This window comes from Fundulus heteroclitus, chromosome 24 (assembly GCF_011125445.2).
Source record: "Fundulus heteroclitus isolate FHET01 chromosome 24, MU-UCD_Fhet_4.1, whole genome shotgun sequence".
Classification (NCBI taxonomy): Eukaryota; Metazoa; Chordata; class Actinopteri; order Cyprinodontiformes; family Fundulidae; genus Fundulus; species Fundulus heteroclitus.
The window spans coordinates 3,246,601-3,271,560 of record NC_046384.1 but is presented as its reverse complement, the minus strand read 5'-3'; the positions used below and the strand labels follow the sequence as shown (position 1 = coordinate 3,271,560).

Genomic DNA, 24,960 nt, shown 5'->3' with positions numbered 1-24,960 from the left:
CCCATCAGGAGGACACTGGAGGATGTGGTCCCAGCAGGAAAAAAGACAACTAAACCTGCAGTTTTCTGCCTCTGTGGAGCTGCAGGGTCTGCATTCCACCAGCAGAGGGCGCCAGAGGATTAATGAAGCCTGATTCCCATTGAGTGAGAAGGTTTGGACTCTAAACAGGGAGGAAACTCTGGCCCAAGAAGAAGAATCTCTAAGAAAACGCTAAATAAAATATGTAAAAACATGATTTCATCATTAAAATGTGAATAATTATAATAAAAATTAACTAAAACACACATTTTCAATAATATATCACCTTTGAGGGAAACAAAAAGAAATCAAACAGGGTGAACCGGATGAAGTCCTTCTAAATGAGCCCGGGTAATATTTCTGGTCCTACCTGACTGGCCGGGTCTCCCAGCAGGCTGCAGATGTGAGGGACGATTTTATTCAGGGTCAGACTCTGAGACCCAAACCTGAAACAGACAAAGCAGGAGTTCACTGCCAGCTACTGGAGCGCTCAGCCTCATCTACGTCTTCATTAAATCCTCCTTTAGAAACTCCTCTGTGCGACGGGTTCTGGTCCCGGGAGGCAGGACTCTCATTCTGACTGAGCTCAGAGGTCAGAGGTCGTCCACTCACACGTTGAGGGTGGAGATGAGACACATGCAGAGTCCCTCCCTGGTCCTGATGTTCTTGTGCTTGAAGCCTCCCATCATCCGCTCCCAGACGTACTGCAGACACACAGAGTGGAGCGTTAACCATCACAGTTACCAACTAGAGGCTAGTAACCAGAAGCTAGCAACTAGAGCTAACAACTAGAGGCTAGTAACCAGAAGCTAGCAACCAGAGGCTAGCAGCCAGAGGCTAGAAACCAGAGGCTAGTAACCAGAAGCTAGCAACCAGAGGCTAGAATTCAGAGGCTAGTAACCAGAAGCTAGCAACTTGAGGCTAGTAACTAGAAGCTAGTAACCAGAGGCTAGAAATCAGAGGCTAGTAACCAGAAGCTAGCAACCAGAGGCTAGAAATCAGAGGCTAGTAACCAGAAGCTAGAAACTTGAGGCTAGTAACCAGAAGCTAGCAACCAGAAGCTAGCAACTAGAGGCTAGTAACCAGGGGCTAGAAACCAGAGGCTATCAACTAGAGCTAACAACCAGAGGCTAGCAGCCAGAGGCTAGTAACTAGAGGTTAGTAACCAGAGGCTAGAAACCAGAGGCTGGTAACCAGAGGCTATCAACTAGAGCTAACAACTAGAGGCTAGTAACCAGAGGCTAGAAACCAGAGGCTAGTAACTAGAGGCTAGTAACCAGAGGCTAGAAACCAGAGGCTGGTAACCAGAGGCTATCAACTAGAGCTAACAACTAGAGACTAGTAACCAGAAGCTAGCAACCAGAGGCTAGCAACTAGAGGCTAGTAACCAGGGACTATCAACTAGAGCTAACAACTAGAGGCTAGCAGCCAGAGGCTAGAAACCAGAGGGTAGTAACTAGAGGCTAGTAACCAGAGGCTAGAAACCACATGCTGGTAACCAGAGGCTATCAACTAGAGCTAACAACTAGAGACTAGTAACCAGAAGCTAGCAACCAAAGGCTAGCAACTAGAGGCTAGTAACCAGGGGCTATCAACTAGAGCTAACAACTAGAGACTAGTAACCAGAAGCTAGCAACCACAGGCTAGCAACTAGAGGCTAGTAACCAGGGGCTATCAACTAGAGCAAACAACTAGAGGCTAACAGCCAGAGGCTAGTAACCAGAGGCTGGTAACCAGAGCTAGCAACCAGAGGCTGGTAACCAGAGCTAGCAACCAGAGGCTAGTAACCAGAGGCTAGCAACTAGAGCTAACAACTAGAGGCTAGTAACCAGAAGCTAGCAACCAGAGGCTAGCAGCCCGAGGCTAGTAACCAGAGGCTAGCAACCAGAGCTAGCAACCAGAGGCTAGAAATCAGAGGCTAGCAACCAGAGGCTAGCAACCAGAGGCCAGCAACTAGAGGCTAGCAACCAGAGGCCTGCAACTAGAGCTAGAAACCAGAAGCTAGCAACTAGAGCTAGAAACCAGAAGCTAGCAACTAGAGCTAGAAACCAGAAGCTAGCAACTAGAGCTAGAAACCAGAAGCCAGCAACTAGAGCTAGCAACCAGAGGCTAGAATCCAGAGGCTAGCAATCAGAGGGTAGAAATCAGAGGCCTGCAAACAGAGCTAGCAACCAGAGGCACTACCTGCGGGTTGGCCGACTGGTCCATGATCTTCAGCAGCAGAGCCTGGTCCTGCTCTCGGACCTGGTCCTTGGCGTCTCCCAGGCGATCCATCAGACTTGGCAGAACTAGGACGACAAACAGCTGATCAGTTTCAACATAGGGGGTTACAAGACCTCACAGTGCATTCAAAGAGAGCTTGTAAACATCTGATTAATTATGATGATGCGCTAACAGATGAGTTAGATGTTAAAACCGGTTTATTGGACCGTTTCACAGCTAAAGTCTAACAGACGTCTGGTTCTGGTCCAGAGACGGTGGGCATCAGCCCATGGATAATCCGTCACTGCCTTAATATCACATTGGGCGTTAAATAACACAAAAGGCTGCAATTTATTGTAAATACATGAAAATCTAACATTTTGTACATTCATTCCCGTTTTTTGTTTAATGAATCATTAATTATAATTTGTGTCTTGGATTATTTTTGTCCAAATGTAGCATAAATCTGGGTTTCAGGTTTTTAAATCTTATTACTTACTTAATACTATAGATCAAATTAATTTGATACATTAAAATAATTCATCTCATCTAATTCATGTTTGGTCAAATTGATATAAATCATTTTTTTTATTACAGGTAGTTTGTACTAGTTGAATTCATATTTAGTAATTTTTCCCTTATTATTTCCACCTATCTTCTACTTTTTATTATTTATTTAACAATATTTATATGTTTGGGCATTTTATTTTAATATTTTGTTTTTACTCTATTTTATCTGATCTTAGTTAAGTTTATTTCAATAGAAATGTATAAATGTGAGGCTGAGCTGAAGCTGATTTTTAAAATGTATAAATGAAACAGGTTTTAAATCTTTTAGAACTTAATAAAACAGGTATTTATTTATTCCGATCATTTTAAATCGGATCAGAATAGTTATTTCCTGTAGTTTAATCTATTTAGATGGGCCACTGTGCACTTAATGGACCCAAAGGGTGATATTTAATAATATAATATGCAGATTTTAAAAGAAAATATAGTTTAGACAGTAGTTAAGGCGATTCTTGTGACTATGTTAAATCTGGTTAACTCATGTTTCCCAATCTCTGTATAGATAAATACAACTTTATAAATTCCAAATACAACAATTAAATGTGAAGAGAGCATATGAATAATATGACATTAAACATGTTTTCAGAAATGGACGTCATTAAAATTAGAACCAGATTTTTCTCATTTACTTTGTTACCAAAGGTGAAAGAAGTTCACTTTAAAACTATAAATTATATTTATGCATGTGCAGAGTTATTAAGTTTAAGGTTCAAGTTTGACGGTAATGTATGTAACAAAAAAGATTTAAAGACTCAGGACCATCTTTTCTACAGTTGTCGTTCGATTAAGTCCTTCTGGGAGAAAAATGTGGTTCCTAATTTTGAATATAAAGATGTTAAATTTGGTATTACTTGTCAAAACAAAGATGTGGAACTCCTGTGTAATAATATTTTTACTATTGGAAAATTTTATATACACAAGTGCAGATTCTTTAAGGTTAAAATAATATAAGGTTTTCAGAAGTGTTAGAAATATATGAGCTAAACCCTTGTGTGTTTTTTTATTTTCTTTTATTTGTTTTCCTTCTGCTTCCTAACAGCTGTTTTTAACGTGATTTACTTGTATTTTGAAATTGTTTAATAAAAATAATAAATCTCTTTAGATCAGTGATAAAAACACAGCGCCGCTCTCGGACGCATAAACACGCAGTGAAAGTCCATGTTGTGCTGCGGTTGAGCGTCAGCTGCTCGGCCCTGTGACGTCACCAGCAGGTGGAGGCCTCACCTGTTCCCACCTGAGTCCGGAACCTCTCCTGCAGCCGGTCCACCAGAGCCGACAGAACCTCCATCCCCAACAGAACCACCTGGAGGTGGGGAAAAATACACACACAGCGACTTGAAGCCAGAAACAGCACAGCCAATGAGAGCGGAGCTGCGCCGCAAAGGATTCTGGGTACAGAGCACAAAGCATGAATAGCGGTGAAAAGACTCCAAACTGAGCCGGAGCGCGCGGCGTGGACGCAGCGGTGAGCTTACAGGGGACAGCCGGGCCTTTCAGGGACCGACGGGGGGAAGTTCAGGGTGGGAACCGTGACTGAGGAGGAAGCCCAAGCCGCACTAGAGCCTCCCGTGGAGCGGCTGCTGCAGCTTTCCTTGTCTCGGGGTGGTTCGGGAGGCTCAATGAACGTCTAGTGAGAGTCTTCCTGCTAACACCAGACCAACACATCCGCGCCCCCCGGGCGGTTCCGCTCGGGAAAAGGTGCAATTTTTGGACCCACGTGTAATTCCACGCAGGAAACAATGTAAAAAGTAACAGAAAGGAGGCCCTCTGGTGGCGGATATACGTCACTGCGTCACAGAGCAGCCAATAAAGTGTCAATCAGCTGCGTAAATGTTATATTCTTAAATTATTAAAGCTTCTATTAATCATCAGGACCAGCTGCCTAAATGTTTATATTCTTAAACTAAACATCAAACATGTGAACATGTATGAGAGTTTATTAAATCCTGTGATAAAACCCAGAGACCCGGTGCAGACGTCATATACGTAGACGCGTCGTTGGGCGCGGGTTCATACGTCAACGTCACCGCCATATTGTATGTGGCAGAAAAAAGTTAAGTTCTGTTATTGTGAACGTGGATCAGAGAAGATGCCTCATTCCTGTGCTGCATGGAAATATATATATATATATATATATATATATATATATATATATATGTGTGTGTGTGTGTGTGTGTGTGTGTGTTATGAATATAAAAGTCAATTGGTTAAATCTGAATATTGTAGTCTTCATTATTTCATAAAACTGTGTCACATGTGAACCTTTTATGTTCTGGTATAGTCACAGATTAGGAACAGACGTTTTGGGGAGTATTAAAGAGAAAGTTAGTAATATAAGTAAAAAATATCATAGGACAATAAAGTAAAAAAAAAAGACAAAAGTGGTAATATTATAAGAATTAAGGGGAAACATTTCCAGAAGTCCTGGAGTAATAGGACCAGGTTAGATTCTTTTAATTATTTGCATTCTTTATGAGTATAAAGTCAGGAGAATGAAGCCAAAGGGATAAGGAAATAAACTTGTAATATTACAAAAATAAAAATGCTACGAATACAAATTATGTTCTGAGATTAAAGTCCCTCTGATACTGTTTAAGTGACTGAGTAACTGCAGATTTGCCACATTCAACATGGCGGACGCTCTGACGCATGGCAGCAGAGGCAGAACCCGCCCAACCAGGCGTCTACGTGTATAATGTCTATGGTGGAGGTACCAGATCTGCTCGGGGCCTTGTGCCTCCCGCTGACGTCACAATATGGCAACTCCTTTCAAACAAACTACACTGGTCTCTATTTGTAACAAATCAATTTTATTTAGTTAATTTACGGCGATCGTTTGGCACTGTCGGTTATTTGACCAAACACCTATAATACCTTAAAACACATCCCATTATTGTAATAGGGACATAAAAGTAATGCAAACTAGTTTTTCCAATGTAATAAATGTATATATATATATATATATATATATATATATATATATAAATCATTGACTATGTAACTATACATGCCCTTTTTTATGTTTTTCTTTTAAAATGTTGAATTTATTAACAAATCAATTTTTACGGATTACAGGAAATGTGTATATCTTTTTCTCACATTTGTAAAAAAAAAAATTATACTAATTAAATAACTGTATGATCAAGAAAATAAAACATTAAAACATTAATGACCATAATTTGATCTATCTTAAAGGTATTGTGGGTAATTTTCACATGAACAACAGCATCCTCTGCTCAGGGGGATTGGTTTAAAGAATCTCTCAAATACTAATCTAATAAATAACACGACTCAGGTATTTGGTCAAATAACGACAGTGCCAAACGATCACCGTAAATTAACTAAATAAAATAGATTTGTTACAAATACAGTCTGCAGGCGCAGTGTAGTTTGTTTGAAAGGAGTTGCCATATTGTGATGTCATCAGGAGGCGCAGGCCCCAGAGCAGATCTGGTACGTCCACCGGCCGTCCAGGAGGACAACTGAAGACTTTCTGCCAGCAGCTGGACCTCCAGCTCTCTCTGGGTTGCTGCAGACGGTTCTGGTTCTGGTTCCGGTCCAGTTTCCCTCTCAGGGGGAGGGAAACTGGGTCGGCCTGGAGGTACATTAGGTTCTGCGGGCGCCTGGGAGCCTCGTCCTCAGTACGCCACTGGGCCGATCCCCCTGTCAAAGGGACGGTTCTGTCCAGCCTGCCGGGTCAGAACCTCATCTGGACCCGGAATGAGTCGGACTTCCTGAAGGTTCCAGGTCCAAATAAGGTTCTGAAGCTGCTGGTTCTCCTACATGACGTAGAACGTCTGATTGGCTCTCGTCCTTACTGGACCTCCTGCCCCCCCCTTTGGGTCCAGGCCCGGGTTCCGGCTTTGGGTCCAGATGGTCAGGCCCGGCGCCGAGGGGCAGTCAGGAGACGTTCCTGGGGACATCTGGGACCTGCAGGACCTTCACTAAACGGGCCGCTCTCTCGACTTTGCAGGAGAGGCTGTACCGGCCGCTGTGCATTGTGGGTCTTGTAGTCTTTCTCTCACAGCCAGGACTACAGAACGTGGGACGAAGTGACGGAGGAAGCAACCCATGAGCAAGTCCTACGAAGGAAACCTGGACACACTGCGGAGCTCAACCTGAGACGATCACCTTCTCAGCTCCACCATCGTCCACCTGAGCTGTGGAGCTGCAGCTCCTCCAGAGCCACAGGGACCAACCACGTCTGTCCTCTACGTCTGTCCTCAACATCTGTCCTCTACATCTGTCCTCTACTTTTATCTTTCGCTTCTGTCCTCACATCTGTCCTCTACTTTTATCCTTCACTTCTGTCCTCTACTTTTATCCTTCACTTCTGTCCTCTACATCTGTCCTGAACTTTTGTCCTTTACATCTGTCCTCCACATCTATCCTCACATCTGTCCTCACATCTGTCCTCTACAACTGTCCTCTACTTCTGTCCTCACATCTGTCCTCCGCTTTTGTCCTCTACATCTGTCCTCTACTTTATCCTTCGCTTCTGTCCTCACATCTGTCCTCCACTTCTGTCCTCCACATCTGTCCTTCACATCTGTCCTCTACATCTGTCCTCTACATCTGTCCTGAACTTTTGTCCTTCACATCTGTCCTCACATCTGTCCTCCACATCTGTCCCTCAAATCTGTCCTCTGAATCTGTCCTCTACTTTTATCCTTCGCTTCTGTCCTTCACTTCTGTCCTCCACTTCTGTCCTCCACATCTGTCCTTCACATCTGTCCTCTACTTCTGTCCTCCACATCTGTCCTTCACATCTGTCCTCTACATCTGTCCTGAACTTTTGTCCTTCACATCTGTCCTCTACTTCTGTCCTCTACGTCTGTCCTTCAAATCTGTTCTCTACATCTGTCCTGAACTTTTGTCCTTCACATCTGTCCTCTACTTCTGTCCTCTACGTCTGTCCTTCAAATCTGTTCTCTACATCTGTCCTGAACTTTTGTCCTCAACAACTGTCCTCCGCTTCTGTCCTGAACCTCTGTCCTCACATTTGTCCTTCACATCTGTCCTCCACATCTGTCCTCCACTTTTATCCTTCGCTTCTGTCCCCCACATCTGTCCTCCACATCTGTCCTGAACCTCTTTCCTTCGCTTCTGTCCTCTACATCTGTCCACTGTCTCTCCATCAGGACAAAATGTGGACAGTCTGAGGACTGCTGGGTCAGAGCCTCACCTTGTAGTTGCTGGCGTTGACCCAGGAGCCGGCCACGGTGTCCACCATCCTGTCCAGCAGGCTCTGGTCCTGGTCCAGCCCGGGACAGCGGTCCGGGTTCAGGACCAGCTCGGTGATCTCTGGGCCCACCTGCAGCCTCCTGCCCACGTCCTTCTGCAGGACCAGGTCCAGCAGGTACTCCATGCTGCTGACCTCCTCCTCGTCCTCCTCCATGGCCTGGTCCTGGTCCTGGTCCTGGTCCTGGTTCTGGTTCTGGTCCTGGTTCTCTCCCAGGAGTGAGGCGGTCTAACTCGGTGAGACGTCCTGCAGACGAAGGACGCTCTTCATTCTCCTTCCAGACTGAAACAGACTGATTTCACCCTGAATCTGGACTCACAGGCTGGATCTGATGCATTTAACAGCTAGTTGGTAGGTTAACCAGCCAGTTAACCAACTAGTTAACCAGCTGGTCCACTAGTTGGTCGACTAGTTGGTTAACTAGCCAGTTATAAGCATAGACCAGGGAGACATTTCACCCTGAGTCTGAACTCACAGGCTGGATCCAATGCATTTTAACAGCTAGTATATAGGTTAACCAGCCAGTTAACCAGCTAGTTAACTGTCCAGTGGGTAAACATAGACCAGGGAGAGATTTCACCCTGAATCTGGACTCACAGGCTGGATTTATCGTTGTTAACCTGTAGTTAAACACTAATTAACTCGTGCCCAGGTGGGTTATCAGGTAAACTGGCAGGTTAGCGGTGTAAACCCTGAACAGTGACTTGCAGGTACTAGCTAGCACATGTTCTGCTTTATTCGCTTTAACGCTGATTAAAGGCGGTTTATCTGGTTAACCGGCGGCGTTAGTTATCCCCTCCGGGTCCAGGACTCTCGGGCCGGATCTAGCAGCCAGGCTGCGGTCTGTAGTTGAACTCCAACCAGCGGCTGGTTAGCAGCTAACCCAGCAGGTTAACCGCAGAGCGGCTAGCCGCGGCTGCTAACCGAGCAGCTAGCCGCTCCAGTAACGCTGCTCTTAGCTAGCCGAGCCGCCCTGCTGCTCCGCGGGGCTCACCTACCTCTCGGTGCGGGTTGGTTACCGCGTGGTTAACCCGGTAACCGGCTCCTCCGCCTCTCACCGGACCGACCGACCCGTTGGCTGAAAAAAAAAAAAGGTCCGGGAGGCGACGCTGCCTCCGGCCACCAGCTCCGTTACTCGGCTACTTTGCTGCCCTGCGGCTCCGGAACCCGGTACCGCTCTCTGTTTGGGCTCACAGCAGGCCGACCCGAACCCCGCAGACCCAACCGGGTCAGAACCCGAACCAGGAAAAGCGTTATTTCTAAAACTTAGACCAGTTTAGCCTCCGCAGGGCGAAGAACGCCGCAGAACGACGACCCCTGCTGGCTGCAATGAGGAACTGCACCCAGAGCTGCTGCTTCTCACCCTGAAGCTGCAACTTTCTCAGTTACAGCCAACTAAACGTATAAAATTAACATATTATCAGGCACAGATAAGCGCTTTAAACACAACCTGCACGTAAAATGCGTGTTTTATGACGTCAGAGCGTGCAGGATCACAGTAAACATGAGGGGGAACCTAAACACAGGGCTGATCCAGGCCCAGCCACAGCACCAGTTCCTGTAAATGGGTCAGACATGGCTGTCAGAGGTTCAGAGAACACGCAGATTAGGGTCATAAGTGGTGGATATGTGGGTCATTTCAGGAGGCCGCGGTGACATCACCAAAGTGACGATGTGCCCCCATAGGAGGCTGCAGATTATGTCTGGCAGCGACACAACTTTCCCCGTTACTGACCCACTTGTGCCCCGCTGAGCAGCTCTGATGGCCTCTCAGCGAACCAAATAGCTGCTGATGGCGTTGAAACGATGGCAGGACGGTCCTGCAGGTTCCTCAGGCCCACAGACACGGCTGTAAGGATCTAAAATGTGTGATTTCATTTTAGATTAAGGATCTTTATGGATTCCCTTGATTCAATTGACCTGCAGCCGCCTGAGCAACATCCTGCTTTTGCATGTTTTGCAGCAGAGCACGGTGGTTCTGTCAGAAAACTGGGAAAATGCTAATTTTTTTAGCCTGTGGTTCAGACACTTTTATCCCAGAGGAGAAACTGATGACAAAAAAATAAACCCTGCTGTGAAAACACGACATGTTGATGCATTCCCGTCATAAATGGAACATTTTCTGGACATTTTAACCAGAAAATGATCCATTGTGTGAATAAAAACACTAAAGAACTTAAATAATACCTATAAAGCACGTTTTAAAAGGCCAAATGATTGACGTATTGGTTTTTATTTTACTTCAGTGCATCGACATCCAAACCTAGAACCTGCTGTGAAAATGATTACACGTCCAACTTGAACGGGTTAAATAAAAAACGCTGCAGCCTTTACTGTATTTGTAACATTAATGATCTTTATTCAACCAACACAGAACAGATTTAAACCCAAAACGGTGCCAAACGTCTCTAAAAACTTCTCATTTAGTGCTTCAAAGAAGATTTTCCACATTTTAAAAACCACAGACGTCCATTTTTTCTGGAGTGTTAATGTGAATAAAACCTAAAAAACGGTTTGTTAGCGTCAGTGCCGTCAGACGGGCAGCAGGAGGGACTCCCCGCTCACTTCACACCTTTATTCCTCCAACTCGTACCGATCCAGGGAACAAACAGGGATTTCCAGAGCTTCAATATTAGCGTCATTGTCTGGGGACGACGGGAACGACACGACGGGAAAAGAACCGACACAAACACCTCGGTACAGGAGCTTATGAGCTTATAGAGCCAGCAGAGGTAGAAACTACGCCTCGGGTCCTTCACAGGGAGACGAACACACGGCCATGGACAGAGAAATATGGCAACACCAACACGTGCAATCAAATCAGCCATCATCAGCCCATAAACGTGTTAAATAAACCCCCACAGTCACATAAATCCTCCACCTCCTTCCTGGTGTCTCTCTACAGGGAAGCTGCTGCGTTTTGGTGAGGAAACAGGACGGATGGATGGAGGAATGGAGGGGGGGGGGGTGGCTCGGTCTCTGCCTAGTTAAACATGATGGACTCTGGATCCTGGTTCATCATCTGGGCCATGTGACGCAGGACGTCCTTCTTGGTGATGATGCCCAGGAGACGCCTGCAGGGAGACAGGAAGTTCATCCAGCGTCATCAAATGAGACCGTGGTGACAAACCGAATCGCCTTTATTATTTATTAAATGCCTAATTTACAGGAACAACCCGTTACCAGCTGCATACGTTTATAACTAAACAGTTTTTAGGGCCTTTTTAAAGTTAACTTTCCTCTTTTAAAGCTTTAAAACACAGAAGCTGCAGTACTCTTCTTTGGCCACCAGATGGAGTCCTTTGGCCTGTAGAAAAAAGGAGAAATCTACCTTTTTTCTTTTGTTTCGGAGATTAAATCTAGTTTCCAGACAAGATTCTGTCCGCCCGCTTATTGCGGATTAGAAAATGTTAAAGAAAAAGCAAAAACTAGAAAAAAAAAGCAGCAAGTTCTGCTCTGACCCGACCCAAATGACCCAACAGTGCCCCCTGCTGACCACAGCGCAGACACTGCATTCCGACTACACTTCCCAGACTCCTTTGGGCTTAGGATCTTACCCTCCCCTCAGGCGTCCCCCAGGGGTACATTCCTTTTTTTTCTAGTAAGCATTGCGTGCCATTTCATTTACAGCTGACAACGTTTGTTTTCCTCTATTTAATTCAATTAAATTTTATTTATATAGCACCAATTCATGACAAATGTCATCTCAAGGCTCTTTCCAAAGTCAGCTTCCATCAGATCCTCCAGGTTGGTGAGAAAGTTTCCTCTCTAAGGAAACCCAGCAGGTTGCATCAAGTCTCTCCAAGCAGCATTCACTCCTCCTGAAAGAGCGTAGAGCCACAGTGGACAGTCGTCTGCATTGTTGATGGCTTTGCAGCAATCCCTCATACTGAGCATGCATGAAGCGACAGTGGAGAGGAAAACTCCCCTTTAACAGGGAGGAGAACCTCCAGCAGAACCAGAACCGGGCTCAGTGTGAACGCTCATCTGCCTCCACCCACTGGGGCTTAGAGAAGACAGAGCAGAGACACAGAAAGCACAGAAGCTCACATTGACCCAGGAGTACTTTCTATGTTAGAGAAGACAGAGCAGAGACACAGAAAGCTCAGAAGCTCACATTGACCCAGGAGTACTTTCTATGTTAGAGAAGACAGAGCAGAGACACAGAAAGCTCAGAAGCTCACATTGACCCAGGAGTACTTTCTATGTTAGAGAAGACAGAGCAGAGACACAGAAAGCACAGAAGCTCACATTGACCCAGGAGTACTTTCTATGGTAGAGAAGACGGAGCAGAGACACAGAAAGCTCAGAAGCTCACATTGACCCAGGAGTACTTTCTATGTTATTGAAGACAGAGCAGAGACACAGAAGCTCACATTGACCCAGGAGTACTTTCTATGTTAGAGAAGACAGAGCAGAGACACAGAAAGCACAGAAGCTCACATTGACCCAGGAGTACTTTCTATGGTAGAGAAGACAGAGCAGAGACACAGAAAGCACAGAAGCTCACATTGACCCAGGAGTACTTTCTATGGTAGAGAAGACGGAGCAGAGACACAGAAAGCACAGAAGCTCACATTGACCCAGGAGTACTTTCTATGTTAGAGAAGACAGAGCAGAGACACAGAAAGCACAGAAGCTCACATTGACCCAGGAGTACTTTCTATGGTAGAGAAGACAGAGCAGAGACACAGAAAGCTCAGAAGCTCACATTGACCCAGGGGTACTTTCTATGGTAGAGAAGACAGAGCAGAGACACAGAAAGCTCAGAAGCTCACATTGACCCAGGGGTACTTTCTATGTTAGAGAAGACAGAGCAGAGACACAGAAAGCACAGAAGCTCACATTGACCCAGGAGTACTTTCTATGGTAGAGAAGACAGAGCAGAGACACAGAAAGCTCAGAAGCTCACATTGACCCAGGAGTACTTTCTATGGTAGAGAAGACAGAGCAGAGACACAGAAAGCTCAGAAGCTCACATTGACCCAGGAGTACTTTCTATGGTAGAGAAGACAGAGCAGAGACACAGAAAGCTCTACTGGATTGTCTACATGACATCAGGACATGCATCAGGATGCCTCTACGCCTAGACGTAGAGGCGTCCAATGAGACACTGACCCGCTCCTGGTGACCAGGCACTGCCGCAGGCCCAGCTTGCGGAAGATGTCCACCACCGTCTCCATGGGGGTGTGGTCGGTGACGGTGAAGGGGCTGAGGTTGAGGACGCGGCGCAGCTTCAGCGGCTGGGGGTTGCTGGCGGGCAGCTGCGGCGCGTCCTCGGTGAAGTAGACCACGGAGCTGCTCACCACGCCGTCCTGCTTCTGCCGGGCGTTTTCTGAGGACAGACGGAGGGACAGACGTCACGACGTCCACCTCTAGAGAACAAAAAAAACCCAGAGCCGGTCGCGCACGGCTACTCACTGATGGCGAGGGTGAGGTCCCTGCGCTGGACGAAGCCGATCAGCCTCTCCGACTCCCGGGACACGACCACCGGGAAGCCGTTGTAGTCGGTGTCTTTGATCAGCGTCTCCACGTCCTCCACCGTGGTGCTGTCCTGCGTGAGGACGGCCAGCGGCGGGTCGTTGCGGCGCGGCCGCATCACGTCGGTGGCCAGGGTGCGGTGGGTGAACTCGTCCCTGACGTCCAGGTAGGGGTAGCCGTTGAGCTGGATGTGCGACTCGTAGATGCCCTCCTTACCGAAGGCGTCCGCCACCCACTTGCTGGTGACGGCGGCGGCCATCAGGGGGACGATGTACTCCAGCCCCCCCGTCAGCTCGAACATGATGACCACCAGGGAGACGGTCATCCTGGTCACGCCGCCTGGACGCACCACAACAGGCGGGTCACAACTAGGGCTGGACAATTAATCGCATTTTCAATATGATCGCCATTTAAAAAAACGCAATTTCCAAATCGCAGAGTCTGCAATTTTTGGCTATGTAACAATTAGGGAATTAAACACGTCCATTAGGTGTTGGTAAAATGTTTAAAGTGGGTTTGCCTCCACATGGAAGGGAAGACAGTTGCAGCAGTGAGATAATCTAATTTTATTACTTGTTTTAGAGTTTATATAATCATACAAAGCATTAAGTACAGGTCAATCAGTTTATTACATAGACTTGCTTGTTGGTTGCACTTTATGTTCAACAAGGATTGATGTCCAAATCCACTAAAAGCTGTTCTCTTAAATAATATTCTGATTAATAAAAACATTAAAAATTCTTGTTTTAAATAGTCCTTGTTTGCAAACATCTTTATTTAGACGCCATTTTTGTTGCTTGTGGTTAATGCAGAGAAAAGTCAAAATTGCAATTTTGGTTGAAATATATCGTAGGCAGAACGCAATCATTTCTGCTCTGAGTTTAGATGCTGTGGGTCTTTTAGCAACTAATCCGCACGGCGAGGAAACAAATTGATTTGTTGTTTGTATATGTTTAAAAAGACATGATAAATCAAACTGGAAAAAAAATCGTATTAAATCGCAATTTTAAGAAAAAAAAAATAAAAAAATCGCAATTAGATTATTTTCCAAAATCGTTCAGCCCTAGTCAGAACAGGCGGGTCAGAACTAGGGCTGAACAATTAATCGCATTTTCAATATAATCGCCATTTAAAAAAACGCAATTTCCAAATCGCAGAGTCTGCAATTCTTGGCTATGTAACAATCGGGGAATTAGACGCGTCCATTAGGTGTTGGTGAAATGTTTAAAGTGGGTTTGCCTCCACATGGAAGGGAAGACAGTTGCAGCAGTGAGATAATCTAACTTTATTACTTGTTTTAGAGTTTATATAATCATACATAGCATTAAGTACAGGTCAATCAGTTTAATACATAGACTTGCTTGTTGGTTGCACTTTATGTTCAACAAGGATTGATGTCCAAATCAACTAAAAGCTGTTCTCTTGAATAATATTCTGATCAATAGAAACATTAAAAGTTCTTGCTTTAAATAGTCCTTGTTTACAAACATCTTTATTTAGAGGCCATTTTTGTTGCTTGTGGTTAATGCAGAGAAAAGTAAAAATTGCAATTTTGGTTGAAATATATTGTAGGCAGAACGCAATAATTTCTGCTCTGAGTTTAGATGCTGCGGGTCTTTTAGCAACTAATCCGCATGGCGAGGAAACAAAATTGATTTGTTGTTTGTATATATTTTAAAACACATGATAAATTAAACTGGAAAAAAAAAATCGCATTAAATCGCAATTTTACGAAAAAAAAAATCGCAATTAGATTATTTTCCAAAATCGTTCAGCCCTAGTCAGAACAGCCGGACGCCACGCGGTGGGGGGGGGGGGGATGCCGCGGGCTTGGTGGACTCACCCAGACAGGCGGCGGCTCCCACCATGGCGTAGAGGCCCGGGGTGACGCAGTCGGCGCCGGGGCGGCACCAGCTCTTGAAGATGATCCAGTCGTGGTGGTGGTACGCCACCTGCTCCACGGCGATGCCAACAATGCGCCCGGCGATGGCACCCACCGCCATGCTGGGGATGAAGAGCCCCGACGGGATCTGGGGACAGAAGACCCGGTCTCTAACCTGGTCGGCTCAAAGGAGGACGTGCGTCCCGTAGGGGGTGGGGGTGGGGGGAGCGTACCTTCATGCCGAAGGTGAAGATGGTGATGACGATCTTGAAGACGAGGGCGAGGGCGAGCTGCCACATGGCGCTGTAGACGCCGGGCCCCGCCGGGCGGTCGGGGATGTCGTCCACCGGCCGGCTCATGTTGGGGTTGTTGACGTAGTCGCAGAGCTGCGAGGACTCCAGGGCGCCGCAGTCGTTGAAGAGCTCAGAGATGAGCTCGCTGGTGCTGCGGCGGGTGTAGGGGTTGGGGTACGCCAGCACGGCGGTGATGCCCGTCACCGCGATCACCTCCAGCACCGGGTACTTCCCCAGCTGGGTGGTCTTCCGGCGCCGGCACCAGGCGATGTTGGCCCGGATGAACAGCGTCCCCCAGAGGCCGCCGAACACGCCCAGCAGGATGAAGGGCACCAGCTCGGCCATGTACCAGGGCGTGTGGTACTCCACGTAGAACAGCACCAGCCGGCTGTTACCAAACGGGTTGATGGAGCGCAGCGTGAAGGCGGCGACCAGGGCGGCGAAGAAGGAGCGCCACAGGGTCTTCAGCGGGAAGTAATAGCTCACCTGCAAGGAGGGAGGGGGGGGGGGGGCACAGCTTTCATACCGGGACAACGCAAAGAGGAGCCGGTTCTGGTAGAAATGGATCCAAACCCACCTCCTCCAGGCTGAACAGAACCCCGCCGATGGGGGCCCCAAACGCCACCGATACCCCCGCCGCAGCCGCCGCCGACAACACCTGGTGGGAGACAATGGAGAGTTTTTATGGCCTCCTTTAATCTGAGGCAGGGAGGTGTGGTGGTTTTTCCAAAAGGAAGGAAAGTATATAAAATTAGGAAATATCGGTAACTGGTAACAGTGATCGGTGCAGCTCTCGTCTTCACCGTCCAAATGTCTTCGCTGGCCGAGAGGAAACATACATTTAGGAAATAAGAAGCTTGCTACAGCTATAGCTGGTAATCCTGTTCAGAAACACTTTGTATACTGTTATCCTGGGTGAAATGGACCTTTCATCCTGACACTAGTCAATAAAAGGAGGCTAAAAACATTGTTCTCTGAGATCTACAGAGAAAGCTCAAGTTCTGCAGGAATCACCTCATCTACTGGTTGTCCTACATGACGTCATTGTGACGCGCTCACGTTCTTTCTGAGTTTCTGTTTGCTGGCTTTGCTAGCAAGCGCCCTTCTGGTGTTTATGAATCCGATTAGCTTAGCCATTAGGTTATCCCACTGAGCTATATAATACACTGGAGTGCTGATTTTGCCGAAAAACTGAAGTCACTGGCCGCCATCTTGCTACTCCCTACTCTCACAGAATCCCATAGGATTTGCTTTCAATAACAAGCAGTTTTCTGGCTGAGTGAAAACGTTTCACAGGTAATTCTACAGTCAGTGGATGTACTAACACTATCAACTACTAGGAAATTAGGTGCTGACATACTTTACATGTTATTCATAATATATATATAAATAAATATGTGTATATGTAAATATATGTTTTTGTATATTGTTATTTATATATTTATAAATGTTGAATATATATATTTAAATTAAATGCAAAATATTTCAGCACATGATTTTCTCAGTACTTGATAGTTTTAGAATATAACGTAAAAGTATATGGCATTTGACATTTTAAAAGTCTTAAGCCCCCCCCCCCCCCGACCATGAGAAAATCCTCGTTATCCGATGCTGCAGCGCACATATTCCCTAGTTACTGGGGGGAAATAGGGAGTACCAATATGGCGGCTGGTGGCTTCAAAGCGACTCGTTCAAACAGCGGGGGATTAGCACTCCAGTGTATAATATAGCTCAGTGGGTTATCCACTAGCTAAGTGGTTACCTTAGCAGTTAGCTTAGTAGTTAGGTTAGCAGTTAGGGTAGTGATTAGGTTAGCCGTTAACTTAGTAGTTAGGTTAGCCATTAGCTTAGTGATTAGCCGTTCATTGTAGCTCCGCTGCTCTCTCCCTAAACTTTGAACATGGCTGAGAGTCTCAAGAAGTGAATCTCGTTCATGTTTATGAGAAAAACAGAAAGATCTCAGTAGAAAGAAATAAGACCAGAGAGGATTTGGGAGATGTTTTTTTTCACGTTATCCCTGAGGAGCGGAAGAGCAGGAAAGACGATCTTACATAGTTATTCAGAAAAGGGAAACTTCTGGAAGAATTGCAGACTCTAGCTTTAACTTCTATCCAGTAAATTTGACATTGTTTAATATCCAAATAACCCTTCCTCGTTAGGGTGTTGGATTAATTTGCAGCAATATTATAAATCTGCTTTATTAATAAAACAATGAATACATTCTGTGGGAGTTTAAGCTCACAGACATTAATGCTGCACCTTTGATGAAGACCGGCCGTGATTCCTCTGCGATGATGTTAACCATCTGAGCCAGACTCAACATTAATACAGAGAATAACTTCTCTCTGCTGGCTCATATCAACCTGCAGCGACCGACGGCTCTGGATCCATCACTGGTGGCGTAACGCCCCCCCTGCCTCTGAGCATTCATTAACAGGCTGGAGCTAATCCGTCTACCTTTAACCTACGGCTGGACGATAATTCAGTTACAATATTTATCGATCGATAGACGCTCATCGATGATAAAAAGGTCAATAAAAACGTCAATAGAATAACATTCTAGCCATAGAGGTTAATATTACAGTCATTACATCCTCCTAACCAATCACAGCGCAGGCCCAGGAAGCTCCGCCCCCTTCAAAGAGTTCAGAAAACACATGTTCTTTTTTCTTTTTTAAAAACTTTCAGTTTTGGTAAAAAGTTGGTGAAATTAATGGTTTGAGTTTGAATTCAATGTTTGTGTGTCTCTAAAAATAGGTTGCTAAGCAACAGCATAAATTGTCCAGGACTGCACTTAAAATAAACGTTTAGAATGTGTTGAAAATTATCGATCAATATGATTTCTATTTATCGATGAGCTTTTTTCCTACGTCGTCCTACTTTGACTGTAAAAATTAATTCAGGAACGTTGATATTTTTCCTGGATGTTATTGGATGGACCAGCCTGGTGGTTTTTACAAGATTAATGTGTGAAACGTTTTATTTATCCTTTTTGTGCAAATTAGATCCTTTCATGTTCCTTTTTTTTCTGGGCAGAGGTGTAAATTTAAGGCTGGCTATTTAAAAAAATAGTTTTTTTCTCTCCCTTTTTTTTCCCAATAGTCCGTGGGCCAGAATCTGCAGGACGCTTCCTTAAGAAGTTTCGTATGAACTGTCAGGGAGCAACTTTCTTCCACCGGGAAAAGTTGCTACACATAGCAGTGAACTCAAAACACCAATGTTCCCACGTTTTCACTTACACATTAATAAGTTATAGGCGATAAAAAATCTAAACTGTGGCGCTCCGGTCCAAGAGGTCACGTGATTCGATTTTTGCTGCTCAGCCAATCAGATCGCTGTATTGTCAGCTGTGCGCGTTCACCCGTTCATCATGGCTGCGCTCGTAAAGGGTTGTAAACATTTGTTTCCAGACGAAGAAAGCCCAATAACAGCATTTTCTGGCGCCAGATGGCAGAGATCTTGATGGCAAGAAAAAAGAAATAGCCCAGACCGTCCATCCATCCATCCATCCATCCATCCATCCATCCATCCATCCATCCATCCATCCATCCATCCATCCATCCTTCATTTTCTAACACTCTTATCCCTGCTGGGATCTTGTGGGGTGCTGGTGTCTATCTCCAGCTGTCAATGGGCGAGAGGCGTTGTATAAACTGGACAGGTCGCCAGTCCATCGCAGGGCAGAAAAAGTCCAGACTTTTGCCCAATTCACTGTAATATCACCAAGACCTGCTGCGCTAGGATACCACAGGCGACAGGTGTCGTTGTGTCAAACGACTTATCCACGCATCCAAAATGGTATTATTGGGCTTTCTTCGTCTGGAAACAGATGCATACAAACATCTTACGGGCGCAGCCAAGATGATGTGGTTGAACTCGCTCAGCTGACAATACAGCGATCTGATTGGCTGAGCAGCAAAAACGAATCACGTGACCTCTTGGACCGGAGCGCCACAGTTTAGATTTTTTATCGGCTATAACTTATTAATGTGCAAGTGAAAACGTGGGAACATTGGTGTTTTGAGATCACTGCTATGTGTAGCAACTTTTCCCGGTGGAAGAAAGTTGCCCCCTGACAGTTCATACGAAAAGTCACCCTACAGATTCTGGCCCACGGCCTACAAAGGGGAAAAAAAGGAAAAAATAAGAAAAAAAGAAAAAAAAGAAAAGGAAAAAAGAAGAAAAAAAGGAAAAAAAGAAGAAAAAAAAGGAAAAAAGGAAAAAAAAGAAAGAAAAGGAAAAAAAGGAGAAAAAAAGGGGAAAAAAAGAAAGAAAAGGAAAAAAAGGAGAAAAAAAGGAAAAAAGAAAGAAAAGAAAAAGAAAAAAAGAAGAAAAAAAGAAAAAAAAGGAAAAAAAGAAAGAAAAGGAAAAAAGGAGAAGAAATGTGGGTGCTTTATGAAATAAATGTGAAAAAAATTAAAAATGTGTATTTTTGTGCAAAATCCTCAGAAAGTTAATCTTTTTAGGAGGATTTAAAGAAAAACATCAAATGATTCTAAATGTTGAAGAAGCGTGTTTAGGCAGCAGTCGAGCCGGAGCAGAACCCACAGGTTTCCCACAGAACCGTCCCACCCAGGAGGGAGTAACGGGGGCCTCCGTGCGTTTCTAGACCTCCTGTTTATACGCGGGCCGGCCGTGGGCCCGGCAGAACCAGAACCAGAGCCAGGACTCACCTCGCGCCTCTTGCCCTCGTTCTTGCTGTACTTGGAGAAGAGGCTGCAGAAGAGGTTGCCGCAGCAACAGGCCACGTGGACCAGCGGGCCCTCCTTGCCCAGGCTGAGGCCCGACGACACGGCCAGAACCAGGGTCACCGTCTTTATCAGCAGGGTCCATTTGCCCAGGTAGCCGCGGATGATGAACCCGCTCAGGATGGTTTTGATCTGCGGCGGAGCACAGCACGACCTTTATACTTCCCTCTGACCCAGACCCAAACCCGGGGGGGGAACAGAACCGGCGGCGGTACCTCTGGGATGCCGGAGCCGCAGGCGTAGGGGGCGAAGACCCGCACCAGCGTGACGGCCAGGAAGGAGAAGAGCAGCGCCCACAGCACGTACAGGAAGTAGTTCAGCAGGTACGCCCCGGCCCCCTGCAACACAGAGAGAGACGTCAGCCCGGGCCGGGCCGCACCAGAACCGCCCGCTCGGCGCCCCCCCCTGACCTGGGCGTGGCCCGTCATCAGCTCGGCCCACTTCTGCCACTGCGGACACTTGTCTCGGTCGGCGAAGGTGGTCTGGTTGGAGGTCCAGCAGCACTGCTCATGGCTGTACCAGAAGGCCGACAGGCACACGCCCTCCTTCAGGTCCGTCATCCAGTCCACCGCCAGGTCGATCACGCCCGCCAGCGTCCCTGTGGGTGGGGGGGGGGGGGGGGGGGCGTCAGCACAGAACCAGAACCGCCGGGGGGGGGGACCCGTCAGCACAGAACCAGAACCGCCGGGGGGGGGGGGGGGGGGGGCGACCCGTCAGCACAGAACCAGAACCACCGGGGGGGGGGGACCCGTCAGCACAGAACCAGAACCACCGGGGGGGGGGGACCCGTCAGCACGGAACCAGAACCACCGGGGGGGGGGAGGACCCGTCAGCACAGAACCAGAACCGCCGGGGGGGGGGGGGGGGGGTCACCCGTCAGCACAGAACCAGAGGGGGGGGACCCGTCAGCACAGAACCAGAGGGGGGGGACCCGTCAGCACAGAACCGCCGGGGGGGGAGGGAGGACCCGTCAGCACAGAACCAGAACCGCCGGGGGGGGGGGGGGGGGGCGACCCGTCAGCACAGAACCAGAACCGCCTCTCCAACATCCACGCCTGACCGACATGAGGCTGGAGAGGCTGGACCTATACCCGGTTCTGGTGCCGCTGACGGACCTCTGACACAGATTAAAGCGTTTTAGCATGACCCGGTTCTGCAGAACCAACACTGATGTCTATGGAGGTGTAACGGAACCAGAACCGCTGGTCCAACATCCCCGCCTGACTGAGATGAGGCTGGAGAGGTTGGACCTACCCGGTTCTGGTGCCGCTAACGGACCTCTGACACAGATTAAAGCCCTATAGCATGACCCGGTTCTGCAGAACCAACACTGATGTCTATGGGGGTGTAACAGAACCGGTACCACTGGTCCAAGTTGGACCTACCCGGTTCTGGTGCTGCTGACGGACTTCTAACACAGATTAAAGCGTTTCAGCATGACCCGGTTCTGCAGAACCAACGTTGGAGGTGTAACGGAACCAGAACCGCTGGTCCAACATCCCCGCCTGACTGAGGCTGGAGAGGCTGGACCTATACCTGGTTCTGGTGCCGCTGACGGACCTCTAACTCAGATTAAAGCGTTTTATTACCATGACCCAGTTCTGCAGAACCAACATTGATGTTTTTTTGCGGTGAAACAGAACCGGAACCGCTGGTCCAACTTCTCCACCTGACGGAGACGCAGCTGGAGAAGTTGGACTTACCCGGTTCTGACGGACCTCTAACCAAGTTTAAAGCATTTTATTACCATGGCCCGGTTCTGCAGAACCAACATTAATGTCTGTGGGGGTGACACAGAACCGGTACCGGTGGTCCAACCTGTCCACCTGTCTGGAAAAGTTGGACCTGCCCGGTTCTGACGGACCTCTAACACAGATTAAAGCATTTTAGTATGACCCGGTTCTGCAGAACCAACACTGATGTCTATGGGGGTGTAACAGAACCAGTACCAGAGGTCCAAGTTGGACTTACCCGGTTCTGTTGACCCCTAACTCAGATTAAAGTGTCTTTAGCATGACCCGGTTCTACAGAACCAACACTGATGTTTTTATTTGCGGTGAAACAGAACCAGAACTGGGTTGGTCCAACTTCTCCACCTGACGGAGACGCAGCTGGAGAGGCTGGACCTACCCGGTTCTGGTGCTGCTGACGGACCTTTAACACAGATTAAAGCGTTTTAGCATGACCCGGTTCTGCAGAACCAACACTGATGTCTATGGGGGTGTAACGGAACCAGAACCGCTGGTCCAAGTCTTCTAACACAGATTAAAGCCTTTTATGAGCATGACCCAGTTCTGCAGAACCAGCACTGATGTTTTTTTGCGGTGAAACAGAACCAGAACCGGGTAGGTCCAACTTCTCCACCTGAAGAAGACGCAGCTGGAGAAGTTGGACCTATACCTGGTTCTGGTGCCGCTGACGGACCTCTAACACTGATTAAAGCGTTTTATTAGCATGACCCGGTTTTTCAGAACCAACACTGATGTCTGTGGGGGTGAAACAGAACCAGAACCGCTGGTCCAACCTGTCCACCTGTCTGCAGAAGTTGGACCTACCCGGTTCTAACACAGATTTAAGTGTCTTTAGCATGACCTGGTTCTACAGAACCAACACTGATGTTTTTATGCGGTGAAGCAGAACCAGAACTGGGTTGGTCCAACTTCTCCACCTGACGGAGACGCAGCTGTAGAGGTTGGACCTATACCTGGTTCTGGTTCTGCTGACAGACCTCTAACACAGATTAAAGCGTTTCAGCATGACCCGGTTCTGCAGAACCAACATTGATGTCTGTGGGGGTGTAACAGAACCGGTACCAGTGGTGTCCAACCTGTCCACCTCTCTGGAGAAGTTGGACCTACCCGGTTCTGACGGACCTCTAACACAGATTAAGCCCTATAGCATGACCCGGTTCTGCAGAACCGGCCCAGCTGGGCCCACAGAACCGCAGCGTGACGGTACCGGAGAGCAGGCCGATGAGCAGCATCACCACCCATCCGGACCAGGCGTCCAGCAGGCTCTTGATCAGCTCCCACAGGGACTCCCGGCTCTTGCTGGTGATCTGCGGGACACAAACACGCAGTCAGTGGGAGCGCGGCCCACGCAGCAGCGGCGGCGGCCCCACGCAGCGGCACACCTTCCGGTGGCGGTCCGTGTCCCGGGACTTCTCCCGCAGCCAGTCGATGGTGTGGAAGTCCTCGTAGGTCCCCACGTCCGGGAAGGGCTCGTCCAGGAAGTCCATGAGCGTCCCGGCGCCGTTCATCTCCTCCGTGGGAGTGGGAGCGCCGACACCTGTCCACGGAGCATTGCTGTGAGGCAGCACGGGTCACACCGGGTGTCCACAGAGCGGGTCTTACCTTCTGCCGCCTCCATGCTGCGGCGGAGCGGAGCGGCACGTCTGCTGGGCTTACTGCGGCGGAGGACAGCCGGACACCATGGACCAGACACAAACAGGTGTAAGCTCTCGCGATAACATCCACAAACCTCGCGATGCTTCAGCCCAAAGAGCTCCCAGCAGCGAGACCAACCGTCAAAACGGCAGATAGCTTAGCGTTAACGACGTTTTAACGCCACACGAGTCATAAACACACTTTATTGTGTAATATAAAAGCAATATTTGTCACACTTTGATGGAAATTAAAGCAGCGAAGGGCAACAGGACGAGAAAAACAGGGTTTGTGTCCCTGGTGGTCAACAGCTGCAACTGCATCCAGAATTCAGAACGGGCCGCTTTTTTTTTTTTAAATTAAAACCCATAAACCGAAACATGCATAAATACACACGAAATAACAGCACAGGTATGGAGGACCAAGTCTTCCATAATTAAAAATAAATACAGAAATAAATAAATGCTCAATAAATAAATATGCATACAATTATGTGCCACCAAAAATATAATAAACAAATAAATGTAGGTAGAAAATAAATTATACAGTGAGACAAAATGTATATATCTCCTTTAATTAGCCACTTTATTTATTAATTACTTATTTTTTTAAGTATTTATTTATGTGCATGCTATAATATTTTTGTCTGTTTTATTCTTTCTTTGTATTTTTTTGCCCTATTTATTTTTCCGATGCTATTTATTTCTGCCTGTCCTTTTTACATTTCTGTTTGTCTTTTTTACATTTCTGTCTGTCCTTTTTACATTTCTGTTTGTCCTTTTTACATTTCTGTTTCTCGTTTTTACATTTCTGTCTGTCCTTTTTACATTTCTGTTTCTCGTTTTTACATTTCTGTCTGTCCTTTTTACATTTCTGTTTCTCGTTTTTACATTTCTGTCTGTCCTTTTTACATTTCTGTTTCTCGTTTTTACATTTCTGTCTCTCGTTTTTACATTTCTGCCTGTCCTTTTTACATTTCTGTATGCATTTCTGCCTCATTATGCAAATGAGGAGGGGCTGTGTCTTAAGGGCTCAACTTCTTCCCATTGGTTGGTTAGCATTTTACTGCATCGGTGAATCTACATGGCTTTTCCCCGCACTAAAGAATTGTTTAGTAATTTCAAACTCAGCAGGCAGACGT

At 46.9% G+C, this 24,960-nt stretch overlaps 2 protein-coding genes and 1 non-coding gene across 17 annotated transcripts in view; 1 reads left to right on the top strand and 2 right to left on the bottom strand.

Moving 5' to 3' along the window:
* Positions 1-9,361, bottom strand: part of LOC105921680 (CLIP-associating protein 1-A) — a 32,378-nt gene extending 23,017 nt beyond the window's left edge. For 11 of the 15 annotated variants that reach the window (XM_036128267.1, XM_036128268.1, XM_036128258.1 and 8 more), the window contains exons 1-6: positions 9,031-9,360; positions 7,976-8,314; positions 4,015-4,093; positions 2,203-2,306; positions 631-722; positions 389-464 (exon numbers count right to left, since the gene is read on the bottom strand). In XM_036128267.1, coding sequence (XP_035984160.1) covers positions 389-464; positions 631-722; positions 2,203-2,306; positions 4,015-4,093; positions 7,976-8,188 — 564 coding nt within the window. In that variant the 5' untranslated portion in view covers positions 8,189-8,314; positions 9,031-9,360. Of the gene's footprint in view, positions 1-388; positions 465-630; positions 723-2,202; positions 2,307-4,014; positions 4,094-7,975; positions 8,315-9,026 lie in introns of all 15 variants that reach the window. The other 4 variants (XM_036128255.1, XM_036128259.1, XM_036128256.1 and 1 more) reach the window with 3 other exon arrangements.
* Positions 4,376-4,505, top strand: LOC118557993. Its single transcript, XR_004928152.1, has one exon. It is a non-coding gene; the product is annotated as a U4atac minor spliceosomal RNA (small nuclear RNA).
* A 1,005-nt stretch (positions 9,362-10,366) lies between the features above and the next one.
* Positions 10,367-23,939, bottom strand: clcn4 (chloride channel, voltage-sensitive 4). The gene is made up of 12 exons (XM_012857528.3): positions 23,790-23,939; positions 23,570-23,724; positions 23,395-23,494; positions 20,847-21,034; positions 20,652-20,774; positions 20,362-20,568; positions 16,266-16,346; positions 15,629-16,174; positions 15,357-15,543; positions 13,454-13,852; positions 13,151-13,367; positions 10,367-11,106 (listed from the first exon to the last, which is right to left on the bottom strand). The coding sequence occupies exons 1-12, from the start codon at positions 23,803-23,805 to the stop codon at positions 11,016-11,018; spliced, it is 2,310 nt and encodes a 769-aa protein (XP_012712982.1). The 5' UTR covers positions 23,806-23,939; the 3' UTR covers positions 10,367-11,015.
* Between the last annotated feature and the right edge of the window lie 1,021 nt (positions 23,940-24,960).

Excerpts from the sequence above, each read along its gene's own strand:
- clcn4 (XM_012857528.3), bottom strand. Across the intron at positions 21,035-23,394 it reads GCTCATCGGCCTGCTCTCCG|GGACGCTGGCGGGCGTGATC; the intron begins GTACCGTCACGC and ends CCCCACCCACAG. Across the intron at positions 16,175-16,265 it reads TTCTGTTCAGCCTGGAGGAG|GTGAGCTATTACTTCCCGCT; the intron begins GTGGGTTTGGAT and ends CCCTCCTTGCAG.